The sequence below is a fragment of the Podarcis tiliguerta genome (assembly GCF_965153285.1).
Source record: "Podarcis tiliguerta genome assembly, chromosome: 9".
In the NCBI taxonomy this organism is placed as follows: domain Eukaryota; kingdom Metazoa; phylum Chordata; class Lepidosauria; order Squamata; family Lacertidae; genus Podarcis; species Podarcis tiliguerta.
This window is the reverse complement of record NC_139542.1, coordinates 12,944,174-12,971,570: the sequence shown is the minus strand read 5'-3', so window position 1 is coordinate 12,971,570 and position 27,397 is coordinate 12,944,174. Positions and strand designations below refer to the sequence as shown.

The 27,397-nt window shown below is 44.6% G+C and overlaps 2 protein-coding genes across 8 annotated transcripts; one reads left to right on the top strand and one right to left on the bottom strand.

Annotated features, from left to right (window-relative positions):
- Positions 1–1,505: 1,505 nt before the first annotated feature.
- On the bottom strand, positions 1,506–15,053 carry ENOPH1 (enolase-phosphatase 1). The gene is made up of 6 exons (XM_083398785.1): positions 14,202–15,053; positions 8,606–8,707; positions 7,815–8,017; positions 6,229–6,361; positions 4,849–4,972; positions 1,506–3,966 (listed from the first exon to the last, which is right to left on the bottom strand). Exons 1-6 carry the CDS (start codon positions 14,283–14,285, stop codon positions 3,827–3,829), a joined length of 786 nt encoding a protein of 261 aa, XP_083254911.1. The 5' UTR covers positions 14,286–15,053; the 3' UTR covers positions 1,506–3,826.
- A 128-nt stretch (positions 15,054–15,181) lies between these two features.
- HNRNPDL (heterogeneous nuclear ribonucleoprotein D like) lies at positions 15,182–27,397 on the top strand. Of its 7 annotated transcripts, none has more exons than XM_083398650.1 (9): positions 15,182–15,414; positions 19,199–20,525; positions 23,203–23,371; positions 23,472–23,633; positions 24,792–24,923; positions 25,041–25,155; positions 25,419–25,586; positions 25,862–25,954; positions 27,131–27,397. In XM_083398650.1, exons 2-8 carry the CDS (start codon positions 20,407–20,409, stop codon positions 25,930–25,932), a joined length of 936 nt encoding a protein of 311 aa, XP_083254776.1. In that variant the 5' UTR covers positions 15,182–15,414; positions 19,199–20,406; the 3' UTR covers positions 25,933–25,954; positions 27,131–27,397. The 7 variants fall into 7 exon arrangements, 4 of the variants coding, with proteins under 4 accessions (XP_083254776.1, XP_083254777.1, XP_083254775.1 ...); XR_014501848.1 differs by lacking the exon at positions 15,182–15,414 and adding an exon at positions 26,339–26,443 and having other exon boundaries at positions 20,238–20,525; XR_014501849.1 differs by lacking the exon at positions 15,182–15,414 and adding an exon at positions 26,339–26,443 and having other exon boundaries at positions 20,282–20,546; positions 27,135–27,397.

Genomic DNA, 27,397 nt, shown 5'->3' with positions numbered 1-27,397 from the left:
ATTAAAAATACATTCTGTGCATTGGGCCCCAAACGGGATAGGATCATGTAAACTGTTTGGTGTGTCTGCCCGTGACTTGTAATTCACTAATACAGAACCAATCACCAAGCAGAAAACACATTTTTGGGGGTGTTGTACAGACAGAAGTTTCCATTTCTTCTCTGACCTCCATCTTTATTTCTATTTCACATAAGCAGCATCTTCTTCCAACGATTTTTTATTCTGTAACTTCTCTGGAACACACACAGAGAATGAAACTTTGCTGGTTGCAAGAGTTTCATGCTGGTTTGGGTTTTTCTGTGCCAAGCTTTCCACATAACTTTTGTACAGCTCTGGTTAATATTTGTGACTTGTTTTGGGGAGATCTTACGTCTCCTTTATAAGAACTGTTCCTTTTGCACGGAACTAGGTTTTTCCAGACAACTTTGAATAATTTCTTTTATAGATCATTCTGCTCCAAGGTGAGATTAAAAATAAAATAGCAAAGTCAAACATTTTTCTTTAATTTTTATGCAGACTAATTTTATGTTTGGATTTTTGTGGTTTTTATATCCTGGACACCATACTTATCTCTAGCAAGATGCATCAAAAACCACAGGAGCCTGTTCCTGGAACAGTCTTTTCTTGAAGTGAAAGGCCAGCTAGAATTATGTAGTAAACTTTAAATGAAACTTTAAATGAAGAGGCTGCTGGAGGTTAGGTAGGGAGAGTTTAGTTGCAATTAAGATTAATCTTGCATATAACAGCCACTTTCCTGTAGATTTTTCATTCCCCAATATGTATTTAATGTTGATTTCACTTTGATATTTCTAAGCTCACATCTTTCATAAACTAAACTGGCATGTGCTGGACTTTGATATATTTAAAATAAAATCCAAACAAATTAATAGCCTCTCAGATTCTGTTCATCCTCTTGCCTATTCGGGGCAAATTAAGACTGTGTGAGACGTGGGTGGCGCTGTGGTCTAAACCACTGAGCCTCTTGGGCTTGCTGATCAGAAGGTCAGTGATTCAAATCCCCACAACGAGGTGAGCTCCCGTTGCTTGGTTCCAGCTCCTGCCCACCTAGCAGTTCGAAAGCACGTCAAAGTGCAAGTAGATAAATAGGTACCTCTCCGGCGGGAAGGTAAACAGCGTTTCCGTGCGCTGCTCTGGTTTGCCAGAAGCGGCTTAGTCATACTGGCCACATGACCCGGAAGCTGTCTGCGGACAAACCCCGGCTCCCTCGGCCTACAGAGTGAGATGAGCGCCGCAACCCTAGAGTCGTCTGCGACGGGACCTAACGGCCAGGGGTACATTTACCTTTACCTTAAGAACCTGACTACAACTCCCATCATCCCTGATTAGTGGCCATGCTGATGAGAGCTGAAGTCAAACAATACCTGGAGAGCACCAGGTTTCCTGATCCCTCGTTTAGAGAGTGTCCCCCTTCATTTGTGTGCTTTGAAAGATTACCAGAGGCCAAATTTGCAACAGGTAAGCAGCTACCAACATTATACAGGCGCTTGTCAAACACTAAAGACAAACCTTTATTTACCACAAGTGCGTGGGCAGAAGTGAAGCCAGTTCAGACAGAGGGGCCATGGCTGCTGGTCTTCCATTTCAGCCACAGATTTGTTTAAAGACAACACATGCATTACAAGGCGACAATCACACGGACATTGAATAGATCTGCAGCAAAAGGGACGCTTCCCATCGCTACCCAAGGAAGAAGCTTTATTGCTCAAATGGTTGCACGTGGATTTCATTGGAAATATTTTGTTTCCCAGCATGCAAAGGTTGTGGCGAGAACTGCGATCCTTATGCAGCAGGGTGGATCGCATATTCATGTGCACTGTTTCTAACAGCCCTTTTCAAATACCTGAAGAGGCCGCAGAAGAGGCCAAAGCCTTGTTCTGGACTTCCACATAGGGCAGGGCTTTCCCCTAGGACAAAGCCTGCCCACCCCCTGGGTCCTACAACATAATGTGAATGTAACTTGCTATACTTATGGCCACATCTGCACGATACTATAAAGCAGTATCATACCCCTTTAACAATCATACGGTGCTACAGTTCCCAGAATTATTTATCAATTCCCCCTTTCCAGGAAATTCTGGGAATTGTCGCTTTGTGAGGTGATATGGGTTCTCCTGAAAACTCCCAGCACCCTTAGCAAACTGCACTTCTGTTGGTTTTGGGTGGCAACGAGGAGCCACAACCAAGTTGTATCACAGTGTTTGAAATTTACAATGAGGATGTGGTCTGTTATATTCTGCATTCTGCCTATCTGAAGACATAAGTGTTCCAGGCCATCTGGCACCCAGGTCCTGGCTAGACACAGAGCTGCTCAATACTGGCCAAGACTGCTGCAAAATATGCCTTGAAGACAATGCCCTGGTTACAGTGCCTTGCGATAGTATTTACTTACAAGCAAGGAAGTGGTTGCTTGTGTGGCAAATGACACTGCTTTCTCTCAGCGTTCGCCCTGTCCGGTGTGGATGAAGTTGTATCTCTTCCACGCAGAATGGAGAGGCGAAGGAGCAGCCTTGTAGGCTGGAAACAGCTGTATGGCAAGGCACAGCTGCGCACTGAATTTGAGGCAATACACACTCGTGTCTTGGAAACTCAAAAAAACATGCAGACTTTGAAAGGGGTCAGTGGGGTGAAATGTCTGGGGGGGGGGGAATGACATTTTGGGAATTCAACAGTCACAAAATGGTACAAATAAAGAGAGAAATGACTAGTGTGATTTGTGGCATCGACGACACAGGTACTGTCCAATTGATTGCAGCTGCAATGCACGAAACGCTCAACCTATCAGTAGCTGAAGGGGAGAGATTGTATTTGCCCAGCATTGCAGTAAAGGGAAAATACAACCCTTCCCTCCCCCGCCAATCTATACATTAGCTATGCTAACGTTGTACAGATTTCCCAAAACAGGCTGGGACGGAGGTGGGCAAAATATCGCACCACCTTGGCACAGAAAGCTTCACCTGGGAAGGCCTTCAAAAGTGTTTACAGCTTTTGGTCTGCAAGTCAGTTCGCTTTGCATCGTCTCAGTACCTTATTTCCTCAGCGGATTAGTTAACTCTTCAGCAGAGCAGACAATGTGACCTTTGCATAGCAGGCTACATTCCAGCATGCAAAAGTCAGGGCTTTTGTGTCTCTGCTCCCTGAATCTCTCCTTCACTAAGACAAGCAAGATTGGGGCACGTTCCAGCTAGATAAACGCACCAGAGGAGCAGAACCAGGAAGGGGCGTGGCCAGAGGAAGGGGCGTGGCCTGAGGGCGGTATAGAGGCCTGCCTTTGGCCCTGATCCTGATGTTCCCCACCCCTGCTTGTAAACCAAAAACAGCAGAACATAAAAAACCTTAAAAGACTTGTTTATTATTTGCAGGAGAGAATGAAGCTAAGGGAATGTGTGTCTGAGGTAAACATGCTGGGCACAACCCACGGCGAGGATCTCCTACACAGGAGCCTCTGGAGATGAACGGCAGCTGCGGGTAAACTTAGGCAGCCCCCTTCGTCTCGAGAAGGCCTTCCATGGACAACATCCTCCCGGTGGTTTGCGTGACTTCCACGTGCAATTCCAAAGCTAGGATGTGCTGACAACCAGGGCTTTGCAGCCGCTGGGTCCGAGGTGTGCCTGCAACACCAGCAGATGTCTCAACCACACCGGGTTCAAATTCCTGTCGCTGGAAGGCCAAGGATCCCAATGCTCTCAATTCCAAAATTCATGTCACCAGCAATAAACTACCGTATTATAGTACAAGGAGGATTTTGGTCTGGTGTCGCTCCCGTATCATCCTTTCTTTCTTAACAGAAACGCAGAAATTTGCTTCTTTAAGTGGAGGACGGCAAGAAGAGTTCGTTGAAAGAGGTTATGAGTCTATAATAAGATTTCTCGTCGTCTGTCAGGCCCGCGTTGCCCGGCCGGACTACTATCGCCACATGCATGTCGACTTCTTCTGCGGCATCTGCCTCTGAGGGGAAAAGAGCAAGAATAATCCATCAGAAGAGGGTGAATCCAGATACACACAACCATCTTATTACTGCTCATATGCTGGAAGAAGGAAAGATGGATATACCACTCTGGGAACTATAGCTGTGACAAGCACAGCTCTGTAAGAGGAACAGGGACTTTCCTCGAAACTCACAGCGCCCCTTAATAAACTACAGTTCCCAGGATTCTCTGGGGGTATTCATGACTGTTAAAATCAGTACAGTGGTATCTCGGGTTTAGTACAGTGGTGCCTCGCAAGACGAAAAGAATCCGTTTCGCGAGTCTCTTCGTCTAGCGGTTTTTTCGTCTTGCGAAGCAACGCTATTAGCGGCTATTAAAGGCTTAAGGGATTAGCAGATTAGCTGCTAAAAGGCTATTAGCAGCTTAGTGCCTTAGAAAAAGGAGGTGGGGAGCGGAAAAAAATCGCAAGAATCGCAAGACATTTTCGTCTTGCGAAGCAAGCCCATAGAGAAATTTGTCCTGCGAAGCGCATTGAAAAACGGAAAACCCTTTCGTCTAGCGGGTTTTCCGTCTTGCGAGGCATTCGTCTTGCGGGGCACCACTGTACTTAATTCGTTCTGGAGGTCCATTCTTAACCTGTTCTTAACCTGAAGCACCACTTTAGCTAATGGGGCCTCCTGCTGCCATCGCACCGCCGGAGCACGATTTCTGTTCTCATCCTGAAGCAAAGTTCTTAACCTGAGGTAATATTTCTGGGTTAGCAGAGTCTGTAACCTGAAGCGTATGTATCCCGAGGTACCACTGTATAATCGTGCTTGAAATGGATGCAGTTCACAGTGAACAGCTTCTGGGCAGACTTACGAGAAGATAAGGATCACAACAACCAAACTTGCTTTCTTACCCCGAGTGACATCTGTCAAGAACAGTATGTTGCTTGTGGAGCACCCAATGCTTGCGGCGATCCTCTGGTAACTCTCGCTGTCCACTTTCGGGCCGATTTTGGTGTCAAAGTGGCCATCAAAGAGCTGGAAGATTTAGGAAGGACATTTTGTTTTTAAAGGAGAGGCTTAACGTTTCTCATGCTCTTCTTTCATTTTTGTGTTAGTATCATTTTTCTCACTTGTTGGCTCGGCCTGTTCTTTAACGCAATGTTGCTTAGTTTAAGATGTTAAATTAGGCCAGCTTATTCGTACTGTTTTACATTGTACAGACTGGCATTTGCATTAACCGATGTTGTGATGATATAGAATAGTTTCTAACGCGTCTACCATTTATTTCATAAAAATTCTACACTGCTCGATTGCAGAAAAAGCGGTTTCTTCCCCCAGTTTGCAAAATTTAACAGAATTTAGAGTCCTGGTTAGATTGTGAAGACCCCTCTAGGTCCTGTTTACACGTGGAGCAGAATGTGGGGGTAAAAACAGCCTGTACCACTTCATGCTGCGAGAGGATGTGTGCCCTTAAAAAAAAAAGCTCTGATTTAGATTTCAGGATTTTTAATAAATATTATTTTGCATTTTTATTTCTGCACTGTGCTGATATTTTTTTTAAAAAAAATACATTTATTTACATTTTACACATTCTTTTTTATTATTTTTATTTTGACAAAGTAATAATCATAAATAAATGAGTAAAAATGTGCACCCCACCACCGAGACCATTCCATTGTAACTATCCAACCTCCCAAAATTTCAACACCTCTTGCGATGGTTCGACCCATTTCCGTTTTAACAGTACAAATTCTACAAGCACCCTGATTTTTAATGCAAGTCAACCTTGTGTTCTTATGTAAAATCGCAGGACACCAAGATGTTTCCAAAACTCTCAATGCAATAAAATTAAAATGCGCAGCAGAGCGAAGCGTTCTCGTTCAGCCTGCTCCCCACTGTGCTTGTATTCCGCTTGCAAGTAAATTTCATTTTTTTCACTAAATAAAGGAGCATGGAAGAAGGAGGAGACGGGAATTCCTTGAGCTGCAGTGTGAAGTGGAACATTCCAGTCTGCCGCTGAATTCCTTCACTGCATGTCTTCTCTGCTTTTGCCCATTTTATTGTCTCAAGGACACAGAATCACAGCACTGGAAGGGACCCTTTAGTTCAACCCCTGGCAAGGCAAGCTGTCTCCAACAGCGGAGGCAGAACATAACCATCAAGGTTACTTGAAGGCCTTATCCTCCATCTTGTGAATGCAAACAGACACTCTGCGCCTGAGAGAAGCTGGAAGTGAGACCGTTTTAGGGCGGAAGAAGCTGGAAAGACAAACCTTTCAGCGTTGTGCCTACCTCGCAAATATCGCCTTCCGTAGAGTTCCCAAAAAAGAGCTTTTGCGCCTCAACACTCCCAGAGGAATAGATGTAAACTTTCATCCCTGCTTCTCTCCATTTCCTGACTGCTGGAACCACATCATCGAAGAACCTGTAATGGACGGGGAGAATAGCAATGCATGAAGCGGCAAAATATCTTGAAGAGACAACAGAAGTGCTTGCCTTATTTGTGGGCAGAATTTGCTGAACAGACACATTCCACAAATGCGCAAGAAGACCTGATGCACCTTAGAATTAGAGGAACAAAAATGTTCCAATAATAAATGGTCTCCCTCGGGAGGTGGTGGACTCTCCTTCCATGGAGGTTTTTAAGCAGAGGTTGGAGGGCCACCTGTCAGGGATGCTTTAGCTGAGATTCCTGGGTTGGACCAGATAATCCTCAGGGTCCTTTCCAACTCGACAATTCTATGGTTCTATGATTCTATGTGTTGGGATACTGCCAGGGAGACAAAGTCCATCATGACTCCACGTCGTCTCTGGACGTCCATCGATCTCCTTTAGACACGCAGTATCAGCAATTAGCGACACGAGCTTGCCACATTCCAGAGCCGATGCACGCTCTATCAGCAGATAATGCACAGCGAAAGATGCACTCAGGAGAGCATTATTTACAAGTTTATTCAGCAATGGTCAGAACAAAGAGAAAACGTGACTGCCTGCTTCAGTGTTCCGGCACAGAGAAAGAAACAAAAACAAAGACACAACAGAAACATCCTGTGAAACAGGAAATACACAGGCTGTGACACAAACATCCTGCTCCCTTTTAAGGTGGAACGGAAATATCCTAACACTGTGTGTGTCTCTAAATTATGAAGAGGTGTATACAGACACCCATCCCAACACTGGATGTTAACAACAACAACAACAACAAGAATCCCATCCTAAAGTATGCTGATAAAACGAAGAAATCAGGGGTGGGGGAAGGACCAGGAATGGATGTGTGTCCATTCAGTCTTGATACTCAAGATATTCCTCTCAGAAACACATCATTGCTTGTTTTAACTCGCTTGTAGGAATACCTCAGAGGCTGTGAAAGGAAGGTTAGCAACAGGAATTAGAGGAACCATCGGAAATGACTATGAAAAGCAGTATGAGATGATCAGAACCCTCCAAACTTGAAGCATGGGAAGTCCTACTAAAAATTTATAATCTGGGAGTATATTTGGATTATTTGATATGTATATGTATAATTTGGAATATTTAATGTGATTTGATTGGATTGTTAAAGTGAAAATTTAATAAAAATGAATTAAAAAAAAGATATTCCACTCAGTTCTGATACCCCTAAACTCAGAATTAATTCATTCTAAGGGTCTGCATTTTGCACCTGGCTTCAGCAAAAAAAAACACGCCCAAACAAACAGGAAGTTGAATCTGCAAGCCTGAGGTCTGCCCAATGCTAGGGACAAAGCCCCATGTTTTCTGCTTTCATGTGCGGATCCCCTCTAAATGTGTGTTTATATTTGTTTGGAGGGTGGGGTGGGGGAGAGCAATGGGGCAATAACGCACACTGGCCGCGCGTGTCATAAACGCTAGATACTCACTCTCCCTTCAGGCGGCCGTTTTCGTACGCTGCCCTCCATATGTGGCCTTGGAGCTGCTTTAAGGCGGTTGTCTTCCTGTCTAAAGACATCTGCCAGTGGACGTTGTCTATGACGGCCTGGATGATGCGCTCCACCTCCTCCTCTCCATCCCTGGTCTCCAGCGGGATGGGCACCACTCCATCCATGTGGGCATCTTCTTCAGCCTTTGGGAAACAGTGAGAAAATGTTATCAGCAGTGATAGGGACTCCTACTTCAAAGAGCCCAGATGGGTCAGATTCAGGGTTCATCTACTCCAGCATCCTGTTTGCTGAAGATCAGCCAGAGGTCCTTTCCTGCTACTGATGTGCCGCGATTAACATCTTGTGACTTTGTCCTAGACCTGGTGTCCTGACTGCAGCAAGAGAAGACTAGAATACTTGTATACCTGAAGGACCATCTCCACCCCCATCGCTCAGCCCAGACACTGAGGTCCACCTCCAAAGACCTTCTGGCAGTTTCCTCATTGCAAGACCTGAAGCTACAGGGAACCAGGCAGAGGGCCTTCTCGGTGGTGGCGCCCGACCTGTGGAACACCCTCCCATCAGATGTCAAGGAGATAAAGGGAAACATAACTTTTAGAAGACACCTGAAGGCAGCCTTGCTTTAATGGTTGATGTTTTATTGCGTTTCTAATACTTTGTTGGGAGCCACCCAGAGTGGCTGGGGAAACCCAGTCAGATGGGCGGCATAAAAATAATAAAATCATTGTTATTAGAAGAAGAAGGAAAGGAAGGGATGGCAAACACTTTACCTGTTTTCTCAGAAGGCCAACGTCTTCTTGGCACTCCTCTTCCTCCCAGTGCGCACGAAGGTACTCTCGGATGTTGTCTTTGATGTAGGAAAACAGAGTATCCTGGCGAGACAAAAAGCAAAATGAACACGAGGCAGAAATGTTTCCATCACTGTATTCCCACCCCTTGCCTGTGGAAAAATTTCCATTTTTAGGGTGACCTCAGCCTTACTCAGTGTTGTTAGCTCACATAGGGCATCGACATGCAAAGCAGCGGTAGTCAACGTAGTGCCCTCCATCTGTGGCTGGACTCCAGCTCCTGTGGTGATGGATGATGGGAGTTGTAGTCCAATGACAGCTGGAGACCCCAAGGGTGGGAAAACACTATTCTAAGAGGAAATGGGGATTAGGACTAAATGTCTTTCTTGCAATACAGTGGTACCTTGGTTTACGAACTTAATCCGTTCCGGAAGTCCATTCTTAAACCAAAGCCATTCTTAAACTGAGGCGCGCTTTCCCTAATGAGGCCTCCCACCGCCTGTACCATTCCACCATTCGGCTTCCCTTCGTAGACTGAGGTAAAGTTTGCTAACCGGAACACTATTTCTGGTTTTGCAGAGTTCGTATACTGAATAGTTCTTAAACCGGGCTGTTCGTAAACCGAGGTACCACTGTATAAAGTTATGAGAAGGCGATGCCCCGCTGCAATTCAACTGATACTCTTAACATTTAAAAACGACAAAGCACATTTGCTTCCTGTGCTCTTCCTCGCCCTGTTAGTTCCAATTCCTGGTATTACAGAAGGACATGTGAGTGCAAAGCCTTCAGCCTGCAACTGTTCAAGTGTGCCTTTTGGTTAAATGCATCGTTTGAAGGAGAATTAGCCAAGAGTAGTAGCGGATGCATTTGCACCATGCTGACCCCTGTGGCGATCACACAGGGTCCCCGGATGTTTCACTGTCTATTGATCCCTGTGCCACCACTTTATTTCTCGCTGCCTTCAGCCAGGCCCTACCTGGTACAATACTGAGTCCGGTCAGGGTTAAATTGGAACATAAACTTCTGTTTATTTATTGCAGTTTAACAAGCGTGTGGTTTCATAAATGGTATTGGTCAATTACAATCATGGGGTGCCTATCCAGACCTATAACTTCCACTACCTGCTCTCACTCACTAAACCACCTCTCAGATATTTACTTGTCTTCCTAGTCCCTAACTGTTGCTGACTCAGCTTATTTCCCTACCCTAACTCAACCTACCCACAGACTCTATCCCAATTCACTCCCACTCCAACCAACCACCCAACTTCCAACAAACTCCCCCCTTCGCCCCTCCCAGAGCTGGTTTTATAGTCCCTCTGACTCCACCCCCTGAGTTCTGATTGGGTAACCTGTTTAACTATTTCACCTCTAGCACTCTCATATGTTAACGTCAACCCCCAACCCTCTCCTTCTCTGTAACCAGCAGTGACTTAGCTGTCAGGAATCCAGGGGTATTGATCTGAGACACTTTTCAGAACAGGAATAATGGCAACATCTGCTAGATCACCTTGCTATCTGGCAAGCCCCCCTTCCTCTGGCAATAATGAGGTTTTCAAGTTTGCTTACGACGCATAAGCACAGAGAATTAAAAAGGATAAGCAGAGGCTAGATACGTCTTTCCTTTTATTTGGTGGGAGTACGTCTTCACACAAGCAGTGGTAACGTTTCTTTGCAAGATTGTTTTGCATTTCTAATTAAAGCTACAGCTGGATGAACCTTTTTTTTGTGAAACTCAGTATGTTTCACAAGTTGACCCTATGCAGTCGGAAGCAGTGGTGTAGCATGGGGGGTGCAGGGGGGGGGCGGCCGCACCGGGCGCAACATCGGGGGGGGGGGGGCGCTCGCACTTGCAGCTCTCTGCCCCTACCTGGCTCACTCACTCTCTCTCACTGCAGTGCTGGCTGTGCGAATCCGATCCGAGCCGCCAGGTCGCCGCCCACTGTGGAGGGGAGGGTGCCAGGCGTGCGGTGCGGTGCGGAGAGAGAGCGAGGGACTATCTGGGGGAGGGACAGTGCAGCGGGGGGGGGGGCGCAAATTACTTGCCTTGCCCCGGGTGCTGACAACCCACGCTACGCCACTGGTCGGAAGCAAGAACCACCAAGTTCAATGGAGTTTGTTCCTAGGAAACATTGCACAGGATTGCAGACATGCTGGTCTGCAATCAACCGGGTATTGTGTTACGTACTGTTGCTCTTGGGATGCTTGTACGCATGATTAAATAATGTGTCAATGCAGAAGCCTGCATTTTGGGATATTTCTTGGGAGTGTTGGGACGGAAGCTCCAATAGGACAGCTGGAGACGAGGTGTTATAGCTGCTATTACTGAGTATCAGGATAAGTGCCAGTTTAAGGAACCGCTAGACTGGGCGCAGCCAATTAAACAGAGAACAAAAAGTCTGGCATTTGCAGTTCATGTCCAGGGGCAATGGACCTGCTAATTGACAAATGATGCAGCCTTCAAGTCAGGTAGGAAATCAAGTTCAAGGTTGGCTGCTCATGCTGCAAAAATCAACTTGGAGAGAAAAAAAGAGACTCCTAGTCCCTCAAAATTATAAGGTTACTTTGAGAATAAAAAAGGCCAGTTTCGTTCAAAAGGATAAACTCCCCCTTTAATAAACTTTCCTTGGCAATGGGCCTCTTTCCCCCTCAACAAGCCCCTCTTAACGTCCATTCACGTACTCCCAGACCAGGTTTTGCTAGAGCAGGGTTTCCCAAACCTGGGTCTCCAGCTGTTGTTGGACTACAACTCCCATCATTCCTGACCACTGGCTCTGCCAGCTAGGGATGATGGGAGTTGTAGTCCAAGAACAGCTGGAGACCCAAATTTGAGAAACCCAGTGCTAGAGGACCGAAGTAACAGGAAACATAGCAGTCATTATATTAGCAAAGGTGGGGATTCATTTGAGGTGGCGTTCCAGGTAACAAAGGCAATAGGAGGGACCAGAAAACATCAGGCACACTTCTGAATGCCAGAAAGAACAATAATAGTTTTCTCTTTCTCTCTGGGTGTATGTGTTAAGGCAAAATACAGTGTCAGTAGGAAGCCTACTGTGTAACTGTGACCTAATTTCCTAAGTATTTGAGGTGACAGCTCTCAGCTCACGTTTATATAGCAGGAGTGTGAGCAGAAGAAATAGCAGCCCTAAATTCTTAAGATTATGAAGTGTTTGTTCTACTTAAAAAAAAAAGAAAAGGCAAGGGTATACGGGGCTTTCAGTCCCTTTGGGTATTTATTAAAAATTTTAATGACATAGAAACCGTCCCAAATGTCTTCACTTAGGAAACACAGGCCTTACTGTGTCCATCTCGGGCCACATAGTCCAGTACAGTGGTACCTTGGTTCTCAAATTTAATCCATTCCAGAAGTCCGTTCCAAAACCAAAGCGTTCCAAAACCAAGGCGCGCTTTCCCATAGAAAGTAATGCAAAATGGATTAATCCGTTCCAGACTTTTAAAAACAACCCCTAAAAGAGCAATTGAACATGAATTTTACTCTCTAATGAGACCATTGATCCATAAAATGAAAGCAATGAACCATGTACTGCAGTCACACAATCAATCAATCAGTAGCTGAACTGGGTTCCACACAGTCACAAAAACAAAACAAAAAGTGCCGCAAAAACAAAAATGCAAAATAAAGAGCAAGAACAGACAGACCTCAGCATAACACTCAAAACGGAAGTGTGCCACTCAAAACGGAAGTGTGCCACTCAAAACGGAAGTGTGGCACTCAAATTGGGAAGTGTAACACTCAGAACAGAGCACGTTTGGCATCTGAAAAAAGTTCGCAAACCAGAACACTTACTTCTGGGTTTGCAGTGTTTGGGTTCCAAGTTGTTTGAGTACCAAGGCGTTTGAGAACTCACACTGAGTAATGTCCACACTGGTGGGTAATTGGCTTTTCAGAGTTCCAGGCAGAGGAAAATTCCCAGCCCTACTCAGTGAAGCCAGGGATTGAATTCGAGACCTTCTGCATGCATGCAAAACAGGTACTTTACCACTGACATTTCCCCCATGACATTTAATGGCAGTATTATAGTGAACACCGCCCTGAAAGAGAATCCTGTGTCATCTTAAACTGAACAGATGTAGAATCACCTTTTGTGGATTTATAACCCTCTGCAGGTGCGTTAAGCGTTATTCTTTGCTGGCAAATTTATAAACACGGGTAAATAAAAATGATGCAAACTGCAGAGGCCAGAAATTCAAAGCAACACAGGAAGCTCATATACTGTATTTACATTTCATGGCCTTTTGCCCCTTCTGTTTAATACCATATTTTTTGCTCTATAAGACTCACTTTTTCCCTCCTAAAAAGTAAGGGGAAATATGTGTGCGTCTTATGGCGTGAATGCAGGCTGCGCAGCTATCCCAGAAGCCAGAACAGCAAGAGGGATCGCTGGTTTCGCTGCTCAGCAATCCCTCTTGCTGTTCTGGCTTCTGAGATTCAGAATAATTTTTTTCTTGTTTTCCTCCTCCAAAAACTAGGTGCGTCTTGTGGTCTGGTGCATCTTATAGAGCGAAAAATACGGTAACTCTCTGGATGTGTCTGTGTACATGTGTGTGCGTATTACGTATCTGACAACTGGCAGTAGTGCTTGATGCAATTAAACAAGGTCCCTGCTACAAAAGCACATGCAACAATACTCTTTATGTGTATGCCACCATATGCATGCGTAGTATTGTACAAAATTCAAGAAAGCAGATTCCCTGCCCTGAGGCTTTTTTCTGGCCCACGTAGGACCAGTCTGGATAGTTGGCCTTGGTGAAGATTTGACATTTTCTCCCCCCAAATGTAAAAAATCTATTTTTTACGGCAAAAAAATATTGGCTTACAATTTAAACATGTCTTCTCGACTAAATTGTGGGTGGTTATTACCCTAACAGATCACTGGGAATGGTATTTCTTATAGCCATGAGATGCGCACATGAAAAGGAATTTTTTTTTTTAAGTACACAGTGGTAATAGTACTTACATTTAATTCCACATTCTCTCAAGATTAAGTCACAAAGTAGTGAAATCTTTTCCCGAAATAGCACTGGATAAGCTCCCCATCATTCTAAACCAAAAACTGTCTTACAGATAAAACAGCACAATTGCAGCAGAGGGGATGGGGAGTGCCTGTTTTTACCATGTGTTTTTGCGATGCCCCCCCCCCAGGTCAACAAATCCATAGACCCTATCGGTCGCTTTTCACAGATCAACAGAACAAAACTCAGCATTCTGCTACTGTCAGCTTTCTTAAAAGGTTGCTTTGTATCTTTCTCTATGCCTCCAGGTTTCCCTAAACGCAGATGCTAAACGTTATGTGATTACAGAGGAAACTGCCATACCAGTGCCAAGAAAAGCGAATGTGGGGAGGCGCGCAGATCGCGAATGTGCACCAGCGATTGTTTACTCGGAAGGGGAAAGCGGCCTCACCTGCGCCCAAGGGAGTTGGGGGGAGCGCAGGCTGCGGCTTCCGACGGCCCGATCCAAACCTTCCCCCCCCCCCAAAAAAAAACCCAGTGTCAGATGCGCACCCGACGGCGGGGCCTTTCCTCTCCCTCTGCCTCCACCCACCCAAAATCTTCACCTTGACAAACGCGATGGGTGTCGTCGTGCCTTCGATGTCCAGGAGGAGCACGCTGACTTCTGCGGGGACGGCGAAGCCCACCATGTCCACCGCGGGGACCCCCCGAGCCGAGGGGGATGAGGCTGCTGGCTGCGCGCACGGCAGCGCGGAAGAAGCCGATCCAAGCGCACAAGCGCGCGCGGACCCTCCCCGGAAAGCGGCTTCACTGGGACGCGGCGTCGGAGGGGAAACGTCGGGAGGAGCCGCGGGGAACTGGCGAGAGAGAGAGAGAGGAGGGGATCGGGCGCACCACGTGGCTGGAAGCGGAGTCGCCGCTGCATCCGGATCGCGGGAGCCCGATTGGCTGCCGCGAATAGACGGGGAGGCGGAGTGGCCGTAATGCGGCGCGCTGGAGGAGGAGGAGGCGGCGGCGGCTGGAAGCGGCTGGGCGCCTTCGCCGTGCGCTCTGCTGCGCGCACCGTCCAGGGCGCGCGCGCGCTCCTCTGCTCCGCGGGGCTTGCTCGCGGGGAAGAGCGCGCATATCGCCGCGGAGCAAGACCCCGCCGTGGCTAGTGGGGGGGATTCCTCTCGTGCAAGCGCGCGGGGTTGGTTGAGGTGCAAACCGCCTTCCGAGGGAGCGCCTGAAATGCGCGGCGCGTTTTTGGAAAGCCGTTAAAAGGATCTGCATAGAAATTCAGCCAAGGGGAAGCGAGGAAGTCACTTAACAATGTTAATAATTGTAATTTTAATAAGGTTATGATTTATGTTTGTTTGTTTATTTGTTTATAATTTTGTGAAAATAATTTTTTTTGGGGGGGGGAATGAAATGCTAGGCGCGTCACCACCATCATATCGATATTAACAATTGGTAATAAGTCAGGCCTCGGGCTGCATAACGCGTGCATCCCCATTTCCGTAACCCAAAGTAGTTACGGATTTAATAGGCGTGCACCCAAACTACCGTGTTGTGTAATAAAAGCTGAGCGGCCATTTTCCCCGCTGCGTAGAGCGAGGGCCTGGGGAGGATCTTGTCTGCAATATAGGAGCAGCATCTCCCTGCAGGTTTATCGGCAAGGCAAGAGGTGCGAGGACCTTGTAGGCTGCATCCCTTGGTACCATTGGAATATTAGCTGGCACGCGCCCGCAGTTGCCCTACCGCTTCGAGGCAGAGGCTTCGTTTGCCCAAGAAACGCTTGAGATGCTTTAATTTGGGCACTGATGGTGGATTCAAAAGGTATGCTCAGAATTAGGGTCCCGTCCTGCTGTGGGCAGCCCAAGTTATTAGTGTGCATCGTTAACTGACAATGCCTTTGGAACGCGACTAGAAATGAATGGTTATTGAATTCTGGTATTTTGGTTTCTCGCTTTGTTTCCACTCCTCATGTCTCCCATTTCCTGATTAAAGTCATCGGTGACTTGGTGCATCAGGACAAGCAGGGCTTAGCCCTACCCAGTGAAATGTCAAGCTGGTCTTTTTAAAAGTTTCCTCCAAAATCTCAAACCAGTGCTCTTTTTTTGTCTCATGCATCTTTCCATAATCCATTTGAAGTTAGTTTAGGGAGGGAGATAGTTCTGTCAATCTCCTATCCTCTTTACCACTCAGTCAACCTCAGTGCAAGAGCCGGGAGGTCCCATCCACCTGTATCCAGGCAGAAAAACAAAATGATAGTACATATGTATGTTAATGGCACTTAGACCTGATTTTGCAGTTATTGCCCCTTCCTGCATGATGGCCATACTTGCAGGTCTTTTCTAGTAAGACTGAGGAGGCAATACATCTGTTCTGAGCATGCTCAGAACTGTTTCCTTGAAGGTCACACCTACAAAGTTCAGGGCCCAGCTGTGTGCTTTGCAACTTGTCTTTTTTGGTAAAACCTGGATTGGGACTTCTCTAGGTTCTGGTGAAGTGGAATACATAAAACACTGAGTGGGTGCTCTTACAGATTCCCATTATGTGCAGCATTTACTATTGGTGTTTCTGCCCTGCCCCCTTTCATTTTGGTAAAAGAGCAGCAGCGAATCCATGTATCATGCGGCAGGAGGCTTATATTCAGTGTTAGTCCTACTCAGAGTACATCCAGAGTACAGTGGTACCTTGGTTCTCAAACTTAATCTGTTCTGAAAGTCTGTTTCAAAACCAAAGCGTTTCAAAACCAAGGTGCGCTTTCCCATAGAAAGTAATGCAAAATGGATTAATCCGTTCCAGACTTTTAAAAACAATCCCTAAAACAGCAATTTAACATGAATTTTATTATCTAACAAGACCATTGATCCATAAAATGAAAGCAATAAACAATGTACTGCAGTCACACAATCAAATCAATCAATCAATCAATCAATCAGTCAATCAATCAGTAGCTGAACAGTCACAAAAACAACAAAAAGAGCCGCAAAAACAAAAACGCAAAATAAATACATTGCCAAAAACAGACAGACTTCAGTGTAACACTCAGAACGGAAGCCTAACACTCAAAATGGAGCACGTTCGGCTTCTGAAAGAAGTTTGCAAACTGGAACACTTCCGGGTTTGCAATGTTTGGGTTCCAAGTTGTTTGAGTACCAAGGTGTTTGAGAACCAATGCACCACTGTAATGGACCTAAGATTCATTAATTTCAATGTGTCTACTCTGAGTAGGACTAACACTGCATACAACCAGGTGAGATTAGATTTCAGACTGTTACTGTTGTGGAAACATCTCATTAAATATAAACAGAGATACCTCATTGCGGAGACAGATGCAGTGTGTATACTACTTACGGCATTTATTTCTGAAGCTCAGTTCTGAACCACGTCTCTCTGCGCAATTTAAACCCCCTCCTCTATGTCATGCTTTGATTGGGTAGAATATTACCTGCACCTCTGCTGTATTTCAAGAGCATTTAACTTTATGACTATTTTACAAAAATATGTTCTCGGGTTTCATTTTGTTCTTTTAAATAAAATTCATTTTCAGATGAAGATGTTTTCTTTTTCACTCTCTCTATGCTATATTGCTAATCACAAACAAAAAGTTCTCTTTAATAATATGATACTTAATGATGCCAAAGCCCAAATGCAACCCTGGAACAAATGGAAAAAGAAGATTGTGCCTTTAAATATATATCAGTGAGTCAGACTTCACACACAGGATTATGTGGAAAGGCTTCCTTGTCATAGGGTGTGGAATTCAAGCAGGCTGGAGACTCGACACTTCTCATTTCAGAAATTTTGGCCAGCGTGTCACCAGGATAGTTTTCCATTTTGGGGCTCAGCGGTATGTATCATCACTTCTTGTAAAGCTGCATGGAATGAGATTGCTCAGTGCTACTCACTTTGCCACCCCTTTTTATCTCCTCCATTATCTCATCTATTAATTCCACGATTTAAACCCTACTTTTCTTCATAAACACATGAAAAGCAGCTTACAGCAAGACCGAAACACAGTAACCAGAATAACCTAAATGCTACTAAAATCAATGTCCTATAAGAAGAGGAGGATAAAATAAGTTAAAATGCAAGGGGATAAAAACATTTAATTTCTGCTGGAAGCTCAGGGGCATTAAAAGGTCTTAGGAACATGCTATAAGCTTAAGAGAGTGTTTATGTGGCTTTCAAGAAAACAAATGTATTTGTATAGTATGCTACATACAAATAAATAAGTAGAATACCAGTTGCTGAAGCCTATGACTAGGAGAGTGCTATTGTGCTCATGTCGTGTGGTCTCATCCAGCACCACTTTCCTTATGTACTTTAAAGAAGTTTCACTGATTGGGAATCATTCCAGTTGCTTAAGTCTGCAAACTAAACATTTCAAAACACTGCCATTTGAATTCAGTGAGGGATAGGCAGTCTGTCCTATATATTAATCTGATGCTCTCAAATGAATGAAGGACTTTCAAAAAAATAAGGACGCCTTGTGGGGAGGGCAATACAATAATCCTTCCACTTGTGAAGGGACAAAAACCTCAGAATCGACCAGGAAATGAGAAACTTTGCCAAAGATCGAAAGGCTGTACTCCTGTGCTTTTAAACTACTTCATACATGAACTAGAGTTAGTGGGAAGTGAGGCGACGGGACCAAATTGTTCAAGTTTGCTAGCGGGACCAAATTGTTCAGGTAACCCTGCTTAGGAAGGCGGAGGATGCTCTGTCCTTACTCTTTGTCCTCTTCCCCCTTTTTTTTACCAAAAAGGGCGGAAAGAGCATGTAATAATAATAATAATAATAATTTATTTGTATCCCGCCCATCTGGCTGGGTTTCCCCAGCCACTCTGGGTGGCTTCCAACAAAGACCAAAAATACACTAAAATGCCCCAAAGGAGATGCCCCAAGGACCTCAGTGGAGCTTCCTTCCTTCCTGATAAGTGTGCATAGGACAGAAGGCTTGCTTGAAGCATTACTTAACTTCCTGCTAAAGTCTGAATAGGAAGCAGTGGGGAGTTTGAGAAAGCAGCCAGGCAACTCCTGACACCAACTGCTGGGCACCACCCTTCCTGGGCGCTTTTTCCTGGCTTGGGTGTGTTCTTTAACTGCGACAGAGCTTGCTTGCCTGAATGGAGAGAACAATGTATGTGTGGAGAAACCAGTGTTTTTTTGGGGGGGTGCAGGGGTACGCATACCCCTAAACATGTTGTGAATCTTTGTCCTTTTGTCCATTTACTGTATTTATTTTTTCCGATTTGAACTATAAAATGGGATTTTCTTGAGTCAAAATGAGAGTACCCCTAAACATTTTTTTAAAGAAAAAAAAAAGCCCTGGGAGAAACCTTTACCATTTGTGTGGCTGGAATTATGTAGGGTACTGGATGAAAGATATAAGGCTGCATACATACCATACGTTTAAAGTATGCCTCCCCCGCCAAGAATTATGGGCATTGTAGTTTGTTAAGGGTCCTGGGAATTATAGCTGTGCAACAAGTTTCTTACAGTTCAGAATATTCTCTTTTTTGGGGGGGGCTGTTCTTTAAATGCATGGTGTTTATGTAGCCGTTGTCATGTATCATACTCACCCTTGATTTGCACTCTGTTTCCCACAAAGGAATACAGCCCTCACAGAAACCTCATCCAAATCATGATATGTATGGATGTCCTCTGGGGAACTCTTCCATGCACAGCTGTCAACTTTCAGATTTGAAAATAAGGGATCAGCAGCCTCGAAAATAAGGGATCAGCAGCCTCGAAAATAAGGGATCAGCAGCCTCACCTGTCCCGGGGACCGTCTACGGGATATCTAACAATCCGGGAAAGCAGTGGGAAACGGTGCTGGAATAAGGGGGTTTCCTGCAAAAAAAGGGAAGGTTGACAGTTGACAGCTATGCTGCTACATGACCATACAGGCCCAAACATGGGAGGGCATCATTGTGCCCACTAAAAGCCTCCACCGACCCCTTTTTTCCACACTGCGTAACATGCGAAAGAGGCCACAAACCACACAAGCAGGCTGTACAATTGATTTGGGGGCAAGCACAGAAACAAAAACTTTGCACCCAGGCAGATCCTTTCAGAAGCTGTGAATGTGGGGTGAAGGTGAAAACTAGAAGCAGGGCTCACTATGTCCCACGTGTCCTGCCCATCTGTATTTACTCATGGAAGATAGGCACTCTGCACTTGATCAGGAGCCACGTTTCCCTTCATCCGCTTTATGAAAAGCAATGGCAGATGCAGGTCCCTTAACACCAACTAAGCCCTGACTCCACCATCATTGCCTTCTGAGTAAATAAGACTTAGCATTACAACCGCAGCTTTTTTTTTTTTAGGACCCGTCTTATTTTGTTGCTTTGAACCGTTTTTAAATGTTGTGCTTAAAATATTGCAACCTTCAGGCAAAGAGTGGGTAAATAATAAATAATAATAATAATAATAATAATAATGGGAAACGAGACCCACTGAACGCAAACGGGTACTTTTCTACGCAAACGTGTGGAGTCCCTGGTGGAAGAAACCGAAAGGCCCTGCTCTTAACATAGTCCCAACCCACTCAGGCTCACGCCTTGGCCATTGCCCTTCCGCCACTGGAGCGCTCTTTTCCTACAGGAAATCCCTCCGCCCTCATCCTCCTCCGCGCCTGCGCCTGCGGACGGCGCCGATTGGGCGAGAGAGGCCGTATATAACCGCGGCGCAGGCTCTGCCCGGATCTCTTGTTACGGCCGCCATTTTAATACTCTGCTCGGCTTCGCTCGCTTGTCCCTTCTCTCGTCTTGTCTGTGTCTGTGTGTTGTGCGCGCTTCTTCTCGGCCCTTCTCGGCCATGGAGGACAACACCGACTACGGCAGCAGCAACAACAACAACGCGGGCTCCGGCGCCGGCGGGGACGACTTCGCCGAGGGCTCCAAGATCAACGCCAGCAAGAACCAGCAAGATGACGGGTACGAAGGGCAGCCGAGCAGGTGGAGGAAACCAGCCTCGCGGCGTGGCGAGGGGAGGGGGAGGAAAAGAGCGAGGGCGCCATTTTGTCCTGTAGGAAAAGTAAATGGCGGGAAGGAGGGAGGGGGGGGGGACTGAGGCGGCTCGGCCACGTGACTAGGCCGTTCCCACGCGAGCGCCGCCTCCCCGGGCCCCTTTTGTGTGTCCTTCGCTCCGCCCCCCGCCCGCTCGCGCGTTCGGCCTCGGCTTCCAACTGGGCGGAGCCGGGAAGGTGCCCGTTAAGGCGCCGTGACGCAAGCGGCAGCCTATGGGGGAGCGCGGTGGGCGGGATCGAGGAAAGCTGGCGCGGCCGCCGCGTGCGCAGTGTGGGAACCAGGGAGGAGTAGTAAGGGGCGCCTGTTTCGCGTGCGGGGAGGTCCCAGGTTCGATCCCCAGCGGGGCTAAGGAGAGACTTACCTGCTCTGCAGCCCTGGAGAGCCGCTGCCGGCCAGTGTCGGCTTCGTTGTGGGTGAGGCTCTCAAGGCATCTTGCTGGGTTCTGGGCGCACTTTCTCTCTGCCAAGGCTGCGCTCGTCACAGGATGGCTACTCTAGTACATTTTGCTTCACTTATTTATATTGCGTTTCTGTCCCACCCTCCCCCACCCCGTAAGGCGCTCGTGGTCCCCTTTGCCCTTCCATTAAGTTTAATCGCCACACCAACAACCCTGTGAGGTAGGTTAGGGTGAGAGAGCAAGTTGCCGAGGGGGGATCGGAACCCTCCCAGGCCCCGGTCCTGTGTTTCTCAAACTTCGGTCTCTGGATGTTGTTGAACTACAACGCCCATTGTCCCTAGCTAGCAGGACCAATGGTCAGGGATGGTGGGTCTTCCAGCTGTTGTTGGATTATAACTCCCAAGTTGCAGAAACATTGCCCTACTCCCAACAATCATAACTGCTGCACTTTGCCTGGCAACAAATAATAAATTATTATTATTATCATGCAACATCACTCTTGGATGTAGTTGTCTTCTTTGGTGATCACTCGTAACCGAGTAAGATGGTTTTACTTGAATATGGTCTTAACGGTGTGTCTGTGACTGTGGAGGCCAATTCTGGATCCATATCCATACATCCTTCCACAGTGGAGTCAGAGGTTTCAGGTGGTAGTTGATCACAGTAAGGATTTGCCAAACTGCGCCTTTCTCTTAGCACATTTCTCCTTTTCTGAGTTCTGCTTCTTCAAAGGCCATGATGCCTTTGGTAAAGGCTGTTCTCCAGTAGGAGCGCTCACAAGCCAGTGATTCTCAGTTGTTGGTGTTTATACTACATTTTTAAAGATTTGCCTTGAGAACGTCTTTAAACCTCTTTTGTTGTACCAACCTTCTGATGATGCTGGATGGCAATTCCCACTATTCCTGGGTGTTGGCCATGCAGGGCCACATAGTTCTCTAAGGCCTTATCCCAGTCACCTACAACAGCATTTCTCAACCTTGGGCCTCCAGCTGTTTTGGACTACAACTCCCATAATCCTCAGCTAGAAAGACCAGTGGTCAGGGATGATGGGAATTGTAGTTCGAAAACAGCTGGAGGCCCAAGGTTGGGAAACACTGACCTACAATATGAAATCCCCTTTGACCTACCTTTCAGGGCTGTTAAGACTGAGAGCATGGTTAGTTATCTGCACTTTCATGTTATCCTGCATTTCCAGTTTTCTTGAAATGTATCATCCTTGCAAGACTATTCAAAGCTGATAGTTGTCCTTACTTATTATGCAAGTTTCCTGCTTCCAGGGAAGGGTGTCTAATGTCATTCTTTCTGTCCTGATTCCATTCTAAGCTCAAGATAGGATGAGCAGTTAATCAAACATGTACCTTTCATTCCTGTTACAAAGTCTTAAATCAAGATAGATTGTGTTTGCCTGCAAATAACATCCAATCCATATACTTTTACTTGGAAGTAAGTCCCATTTAAACAAAATAAGCTTCACACTAAGCATTGCTAATACTTCCTTTGCGTGAATGAAAGTGTAATAGAGTTTCTATAGGCATGTATTTTAAACCATATATACATTTACTGTTGTGTAGAGGCATTAGAACTTACAAGAGTTGTCATAATCTCAGAATAGACACAGAATGTGTTCCGCTTCATGAAAATGTTAACCTATACTTGGCTACTCTTGTATTTGGGCTTTTTGAGATTAAAATGCTTTCTCCCCCAAATAATGGAAAATAAAGATAACATTGTAGATCAGCATTGAGAACTTTATGCCCATCTATTCCCATGGGAGGGATAAGAGATAGGACTTTAATATATAAAAATGCAAGGACCTTTACAGTCACTTTTGCTTACAGTTTGAACCACATATGCAGGACAAATCAGTAGAGCAGTGTTCTGAAGGATCCCCTTTACCCCAAAAATGAGGTTTTGGATTTTTCTTACTAACTTGTGACTGTACATCGTGTGACATGTTTTAGTTTTTCTAATTTATGTGGAATACAGTAGAGACATGGTAAATGAGTTGGGGCAATCAAGCATAGTTGTCTATCTTGCTTAATAATTTTGTTCTGTATTGGTTAGTGTAATTGCCTTACTTTAAATTTATTAGCTACCTTGCACATGGAAAGTCAAAACATACATACATTAAATCTATAATGTTTTGGGAAGGTGTAATTTAATCAAATCTCTGTCCTTTCATTGCAGTAAAATGTTCATTGGAGGCCTAAGCTGGGATACGAGCAAAAAAGATTTGACGGAGTATTTGTCTCGCTTTGGAGAAGTGGTGGACTGCACAATTAAAACAGATCCTGTCACAGGGAGGTCTAGAGGCTTTGGCTTTGTGCTTTTCAAAGATGCTGCCAGTGTTGAGAAGGTATGTAAGTCTTGGTGTTAAATGGCCATAAGTGGCATCTCTGAATACTTATGAAATATTTTCATTTTCTGAGTCTGAATTTGAACTCGTGTATTTTTAGGTTTTGGAACTGAAGGAACACAAATTGGATGGCAAGTTAATAGATCCCAAAAGGGCAAAAGCTTTAAAGGGGAAAGAGCCACCCAAAAAAGTGTTTGTTGGTGGACTGAGTCCAGATACATCTGAAGAGCAAATAAAGGAATATTTTGGTGGCTTTGGAGAGGTATAATCTTTGTTGTTGTCTTTGTCTAGCATTTTTTGTGCCTACGGTTGAGGGGTATTTTGTGGCATACTTACTGGTAAAACATTGCTTGTTCTAAATTGTACAAGAAGCCTGCAACTTGTGCACATTTAATTTGTATGCATTCAGCTTTACATGCTTGGCCAAATTTAAAAAGGGTTGGGCACCCAGTAAAAAGAACGTGGCAGTCTCATCCACCATTGCACCCAGTGTGTTTTGACTGTAATTTTGGCTTTAGGCACGATCCCCAAAAGTTGTGGGCTTACTGTAATATAGTAGTTTTGAATGACACTGTCTGCATTTGCATACAACAGTAAGCTAGACCTTCTGAGTGAGCAGTGTTTCCTGGTCACTCCTTTATTTTGATCCTCTGGCACAATCAGGATTAATGTAGGAGGGAGCTTTGACATCTCATTATGTCCAAGTTAGGGATCAGAGTTTGCTGCAAGAAGCTATGATCAGTAAAGCTGATTCAAAACAGGCCAGAAAGTCTGGCTTATTATGTGCAGATGTGACCTTTGAGTAGCTTGATAGCTTTACTCTTGGGGTCGTTGACTTTGAGAGCTTACAGTGGGAATAAATGGGAACAGTTTGAGAGTTGCGTTTACAATAGAAGTAGGGGCATGGGTTCGGATTTTTACACTATTCAGTTAAGACTTTTTGCAAGCTGCCTAAAATATTAATTATTGGTCAATGCACTATAATGCATCTGGTGCTTAAGAGTAGCATAAGGAAAAGATGATCCTTGTCTCAAAGAATTTGTAGTCTAAATTGCATCAATGAGGTAAAAGTAAGAGGGGTGAAGGAAGGACTTAAGAGGGTAACAAAAAGAATGAGGGAAGAGCATTGGATGAATGTGAGTAAATGTAGCTTGAGTTCGATCAGAGTCCAGGGGAAGGATTTGAGAGCATGTAGAAGTTAGAGATTTAGTTTTAGGCATGAGGGTTTGCAAAAAATGGGATGATAGAGGAAGCTGGAAGAGTGAAGGTATATACACATTGCAAAATAGGGCCAAGAGGATGAAGGAAGGCTGTGTTGGCTGGGACTGATGGGAGTTGTAGATCAAAACACACGGAGAGCACTACTTTGGTGAAAGCTGACATTGGGTTAGGTTTTACAGCTTTTAACTGTGATTTTCAGATAGAAAATATTGAGCTTCCCATGGACACGAAGACAAATGAAAGAAGGGGTTTCTGTTTCATCACATACTCAGATGAAGAACCGGTAAAGAAATTGTTGGAAAGCAGATACCATCAAATTGGTTCTGGAAAGGTATTGCTTTGTGTTTGTCACTTGCATCTTCTCTTGCATGCAAGACAGATGATAGTTCAGAATGTTAAGTCCTTCGTTTATGTAGTATTACAGTTCTGCATTTTTGTTTTCATCTAGTGTGAGATAAAAGTAGCACAGCCCAAAGATGTATATAGGCAGCAACAGCAGCAACAGAAGGGAGGCAGAGGCGCTTCATCTGGTGGGCGTGGCGGTTCCAGAGGACGTGGCAGGGGTGAGTGTGCCTTAAATCTTAACTGCTGAAATGTGTCTCCAGGAACCACCTGAATCAGGAGTTTCAACCCGAGGGGGTGTTCTTGGAGTGATACTACATTGTAAGACTGAGGGGAGAGATGGTTCTACCTTTTTTTTAATTTGGGAGCATTTGTAGCTGAATATTAGAGTAAAAATGTTTTAAATACAGTGGCTTTTAATTTTTCTCTAACATAAAAGAAAAAGCAGTTCTAAAGATTTCATGTCATAATCACTTTATTTTAGGTCAAGGTCAAAGCTGGAACCAAGGGTATAACAACTATTACGATCAAGGATATGGAAGTTACAACAGTCCTTACAGTGATCAGAGTTACAGCAGCTATGGTGGATATGATTATTCTGGGTACAACTACCCAAGTTATGGCTATGGACAGGGATACGCTGACTACAGTGGTAAGCCTCTTTTCTTTCAACATTCATACTACAGATTTAGGGTAGCTTTATCTTTCTCATCCTGGCATCTATGGGGCAGGAAGAGGAGGGTATTGCGTATTTCTTTATGGATTTTTAGTTGTGGGAGTTTCTAAGAGTTGTGTGATTCTGTATTGAAACTGATAGAGGTTTGTGTAAGTATCTGTAACGATTCCAATAATAGTTTGGTACAGCATCTTTTGAGTATCCTGTGGTTTTGAGATGGACTTTTAAGCTGCAATTTCTCTCCTGAACAGGACAGCAAAGCACTTATGGAAAGGCATCCCGAGGTGGCGGTAATCACCAAAACAACTACCAGCCATACTAAAGGAAAACCTGGAAAGAAACAGGTGTGTATTGAGTGAAAGTGTCACCACCCATACGTCTAATCTAATTTAAAGATCAATAGACAAACAAGTATAAACCACTTTTCTTGGATAGCCTTTTTCTAAAAAAAACTTTTTTAAAAAACGTGTTTTGAAATGTGTTTTTAAAACTCTTTACTTTTAAGTGTCTATAGATCTTTAACTCTGTAAAAGGTGGTTCATCGTCCTTAGTACTTCAGAGAAACATAAGAGTTTTTCTGCTTACATTGTGTGCCAGGTGGTGTAGAGGAATAATTAAACTTAATAGAAGTGTTAACCAACAGGTAAAGTACTGAAATGGGTACAACTTAAGCAAAACAAGATTGTTGTCTTCTAACTCTGACATTATACCTTGTTTGTACCCGCCAGCGGGAACTTCATTGCAGGCCGTGTGTCACCCTGACCACGTCTATCTCTGGGGGTCGCACGTTGCAGGCAGAGCGCAAGGCATACACCAGAAAACGCTGTCCTGTGGTATGGTCTCTTCCAACTTCATGTACCAGCGTAAAGATTAAAGTGGAAAACTTCAGACTTTGGCTTCTTTTTAAAAATCTTCTTTGAAGATTTAAGTGTCTTAACTTAAAATGGTTTTTTACAGGAGTTAAAGTGCATAAATGCCTTTACAGCTTAATCATTTTTGGTCTTCTGTTTAGTGTTGTATATCAATTGTGGAACCTCGTTTTAAGTGTTCGTTCTTTAAGATTTAATGCTTGCTTTTTTCTTTTATAGCTATTAGTGAATTCTACAAACCTAAACGAACTTTTAAATCTGGAAACATTAAAGATCATATGCAGATGGCAGTTTCTATTTAATCACTTGGCTAACAATAATTTTCCTTGTATTGCCACTTTCTCTTTCCCGCTAGCAGTTGAAGCCGTGAAAGGCTCTTCTACAGCTTGGTTTCTAGTAAACCAAGAACTTCCTTGCTGAGTTTCTGCAGTTCTTTGACATAGCTCCATCATTTGGGCTGAACTGGGACGCCTGGGCATGTAAAGTGCAATTGGGTCATCAGAAATATTTCATGTTGACAGAGATGCATATGATCTTTAACAGTGAAGCGAGGAATAAATAGAGGACTTAAAGCAGTTCATGAAAATGGACCTTTTAAAAACGATTGTAAACGTTGCACTAGTCTCATAATGTTTTTTGTCTTGGTTGTAGGTAGATTCTACAGCAAAGCCATCTTGCAGAACATCAGGACTGACTGGAGGGTGGTCTTCGTGACATGAGATTATTTTGTAAAAGACTTTTAGTGTATGACACAACAGTGTCCAACTGTACATAGCGGCCGAATAGTTTTCTTTATGGTTTTTACTTTTTGTCCTTTTGTCATCTGTGTTACGATGCCAATGTGGTTCTTGTGTTTATACAATTTTTATTTGTATTTCTTTGTTGAATGACTCAAATAAAAATGCTTATCTTCTGTGA

Bases quoted from the DNA above. Each gene is read 5' to 3' on its own strand.
- HNRNPDL (XM_083398649.1), top strand. From the start codon at position 20,407: ATGGAGGACAACACCGACTACGGCAGCAGCAACAACAACAACGCGGGC. The intron at 23,372-23,471 runs GTATGTAAGTCT...GTGTATTTTTAG, and splicing joins ATGCTGCCAGTGTTGAGAAG to GTTTTGGAACTGAAGGAACA. The intron at 24,924-25,040 runs GTATTGCTTTGT...GTTTTCATCTAG, and splicing joins ATCAAATTGGTTCTGGAAAG to TGTGAGATAAAAGTAGCACA.
- ENOPH1 (XM_083398785.1), bottom strand. From the start codon at position 14,285: ATGGTGGGCTTCGCCGTCCCCGCAGAAGTCAGCGTGCTCCTCCTGGAC. The intron at 8,708-14,201 runs GTGAAGATTTTG...TTGTCTCGCCAG, and splicing joins CACCCATCGCGTTTGTCAAG to GATACTCTGTTTTCCTACAT. The intron at 3,967-4,848 runs GTAAGAAAGCAA...TTTTCCCCTCAG, and splicing joins CTTGACAGATGTCACTCGGG to AGGCAGATGCCGCAGAAGAA.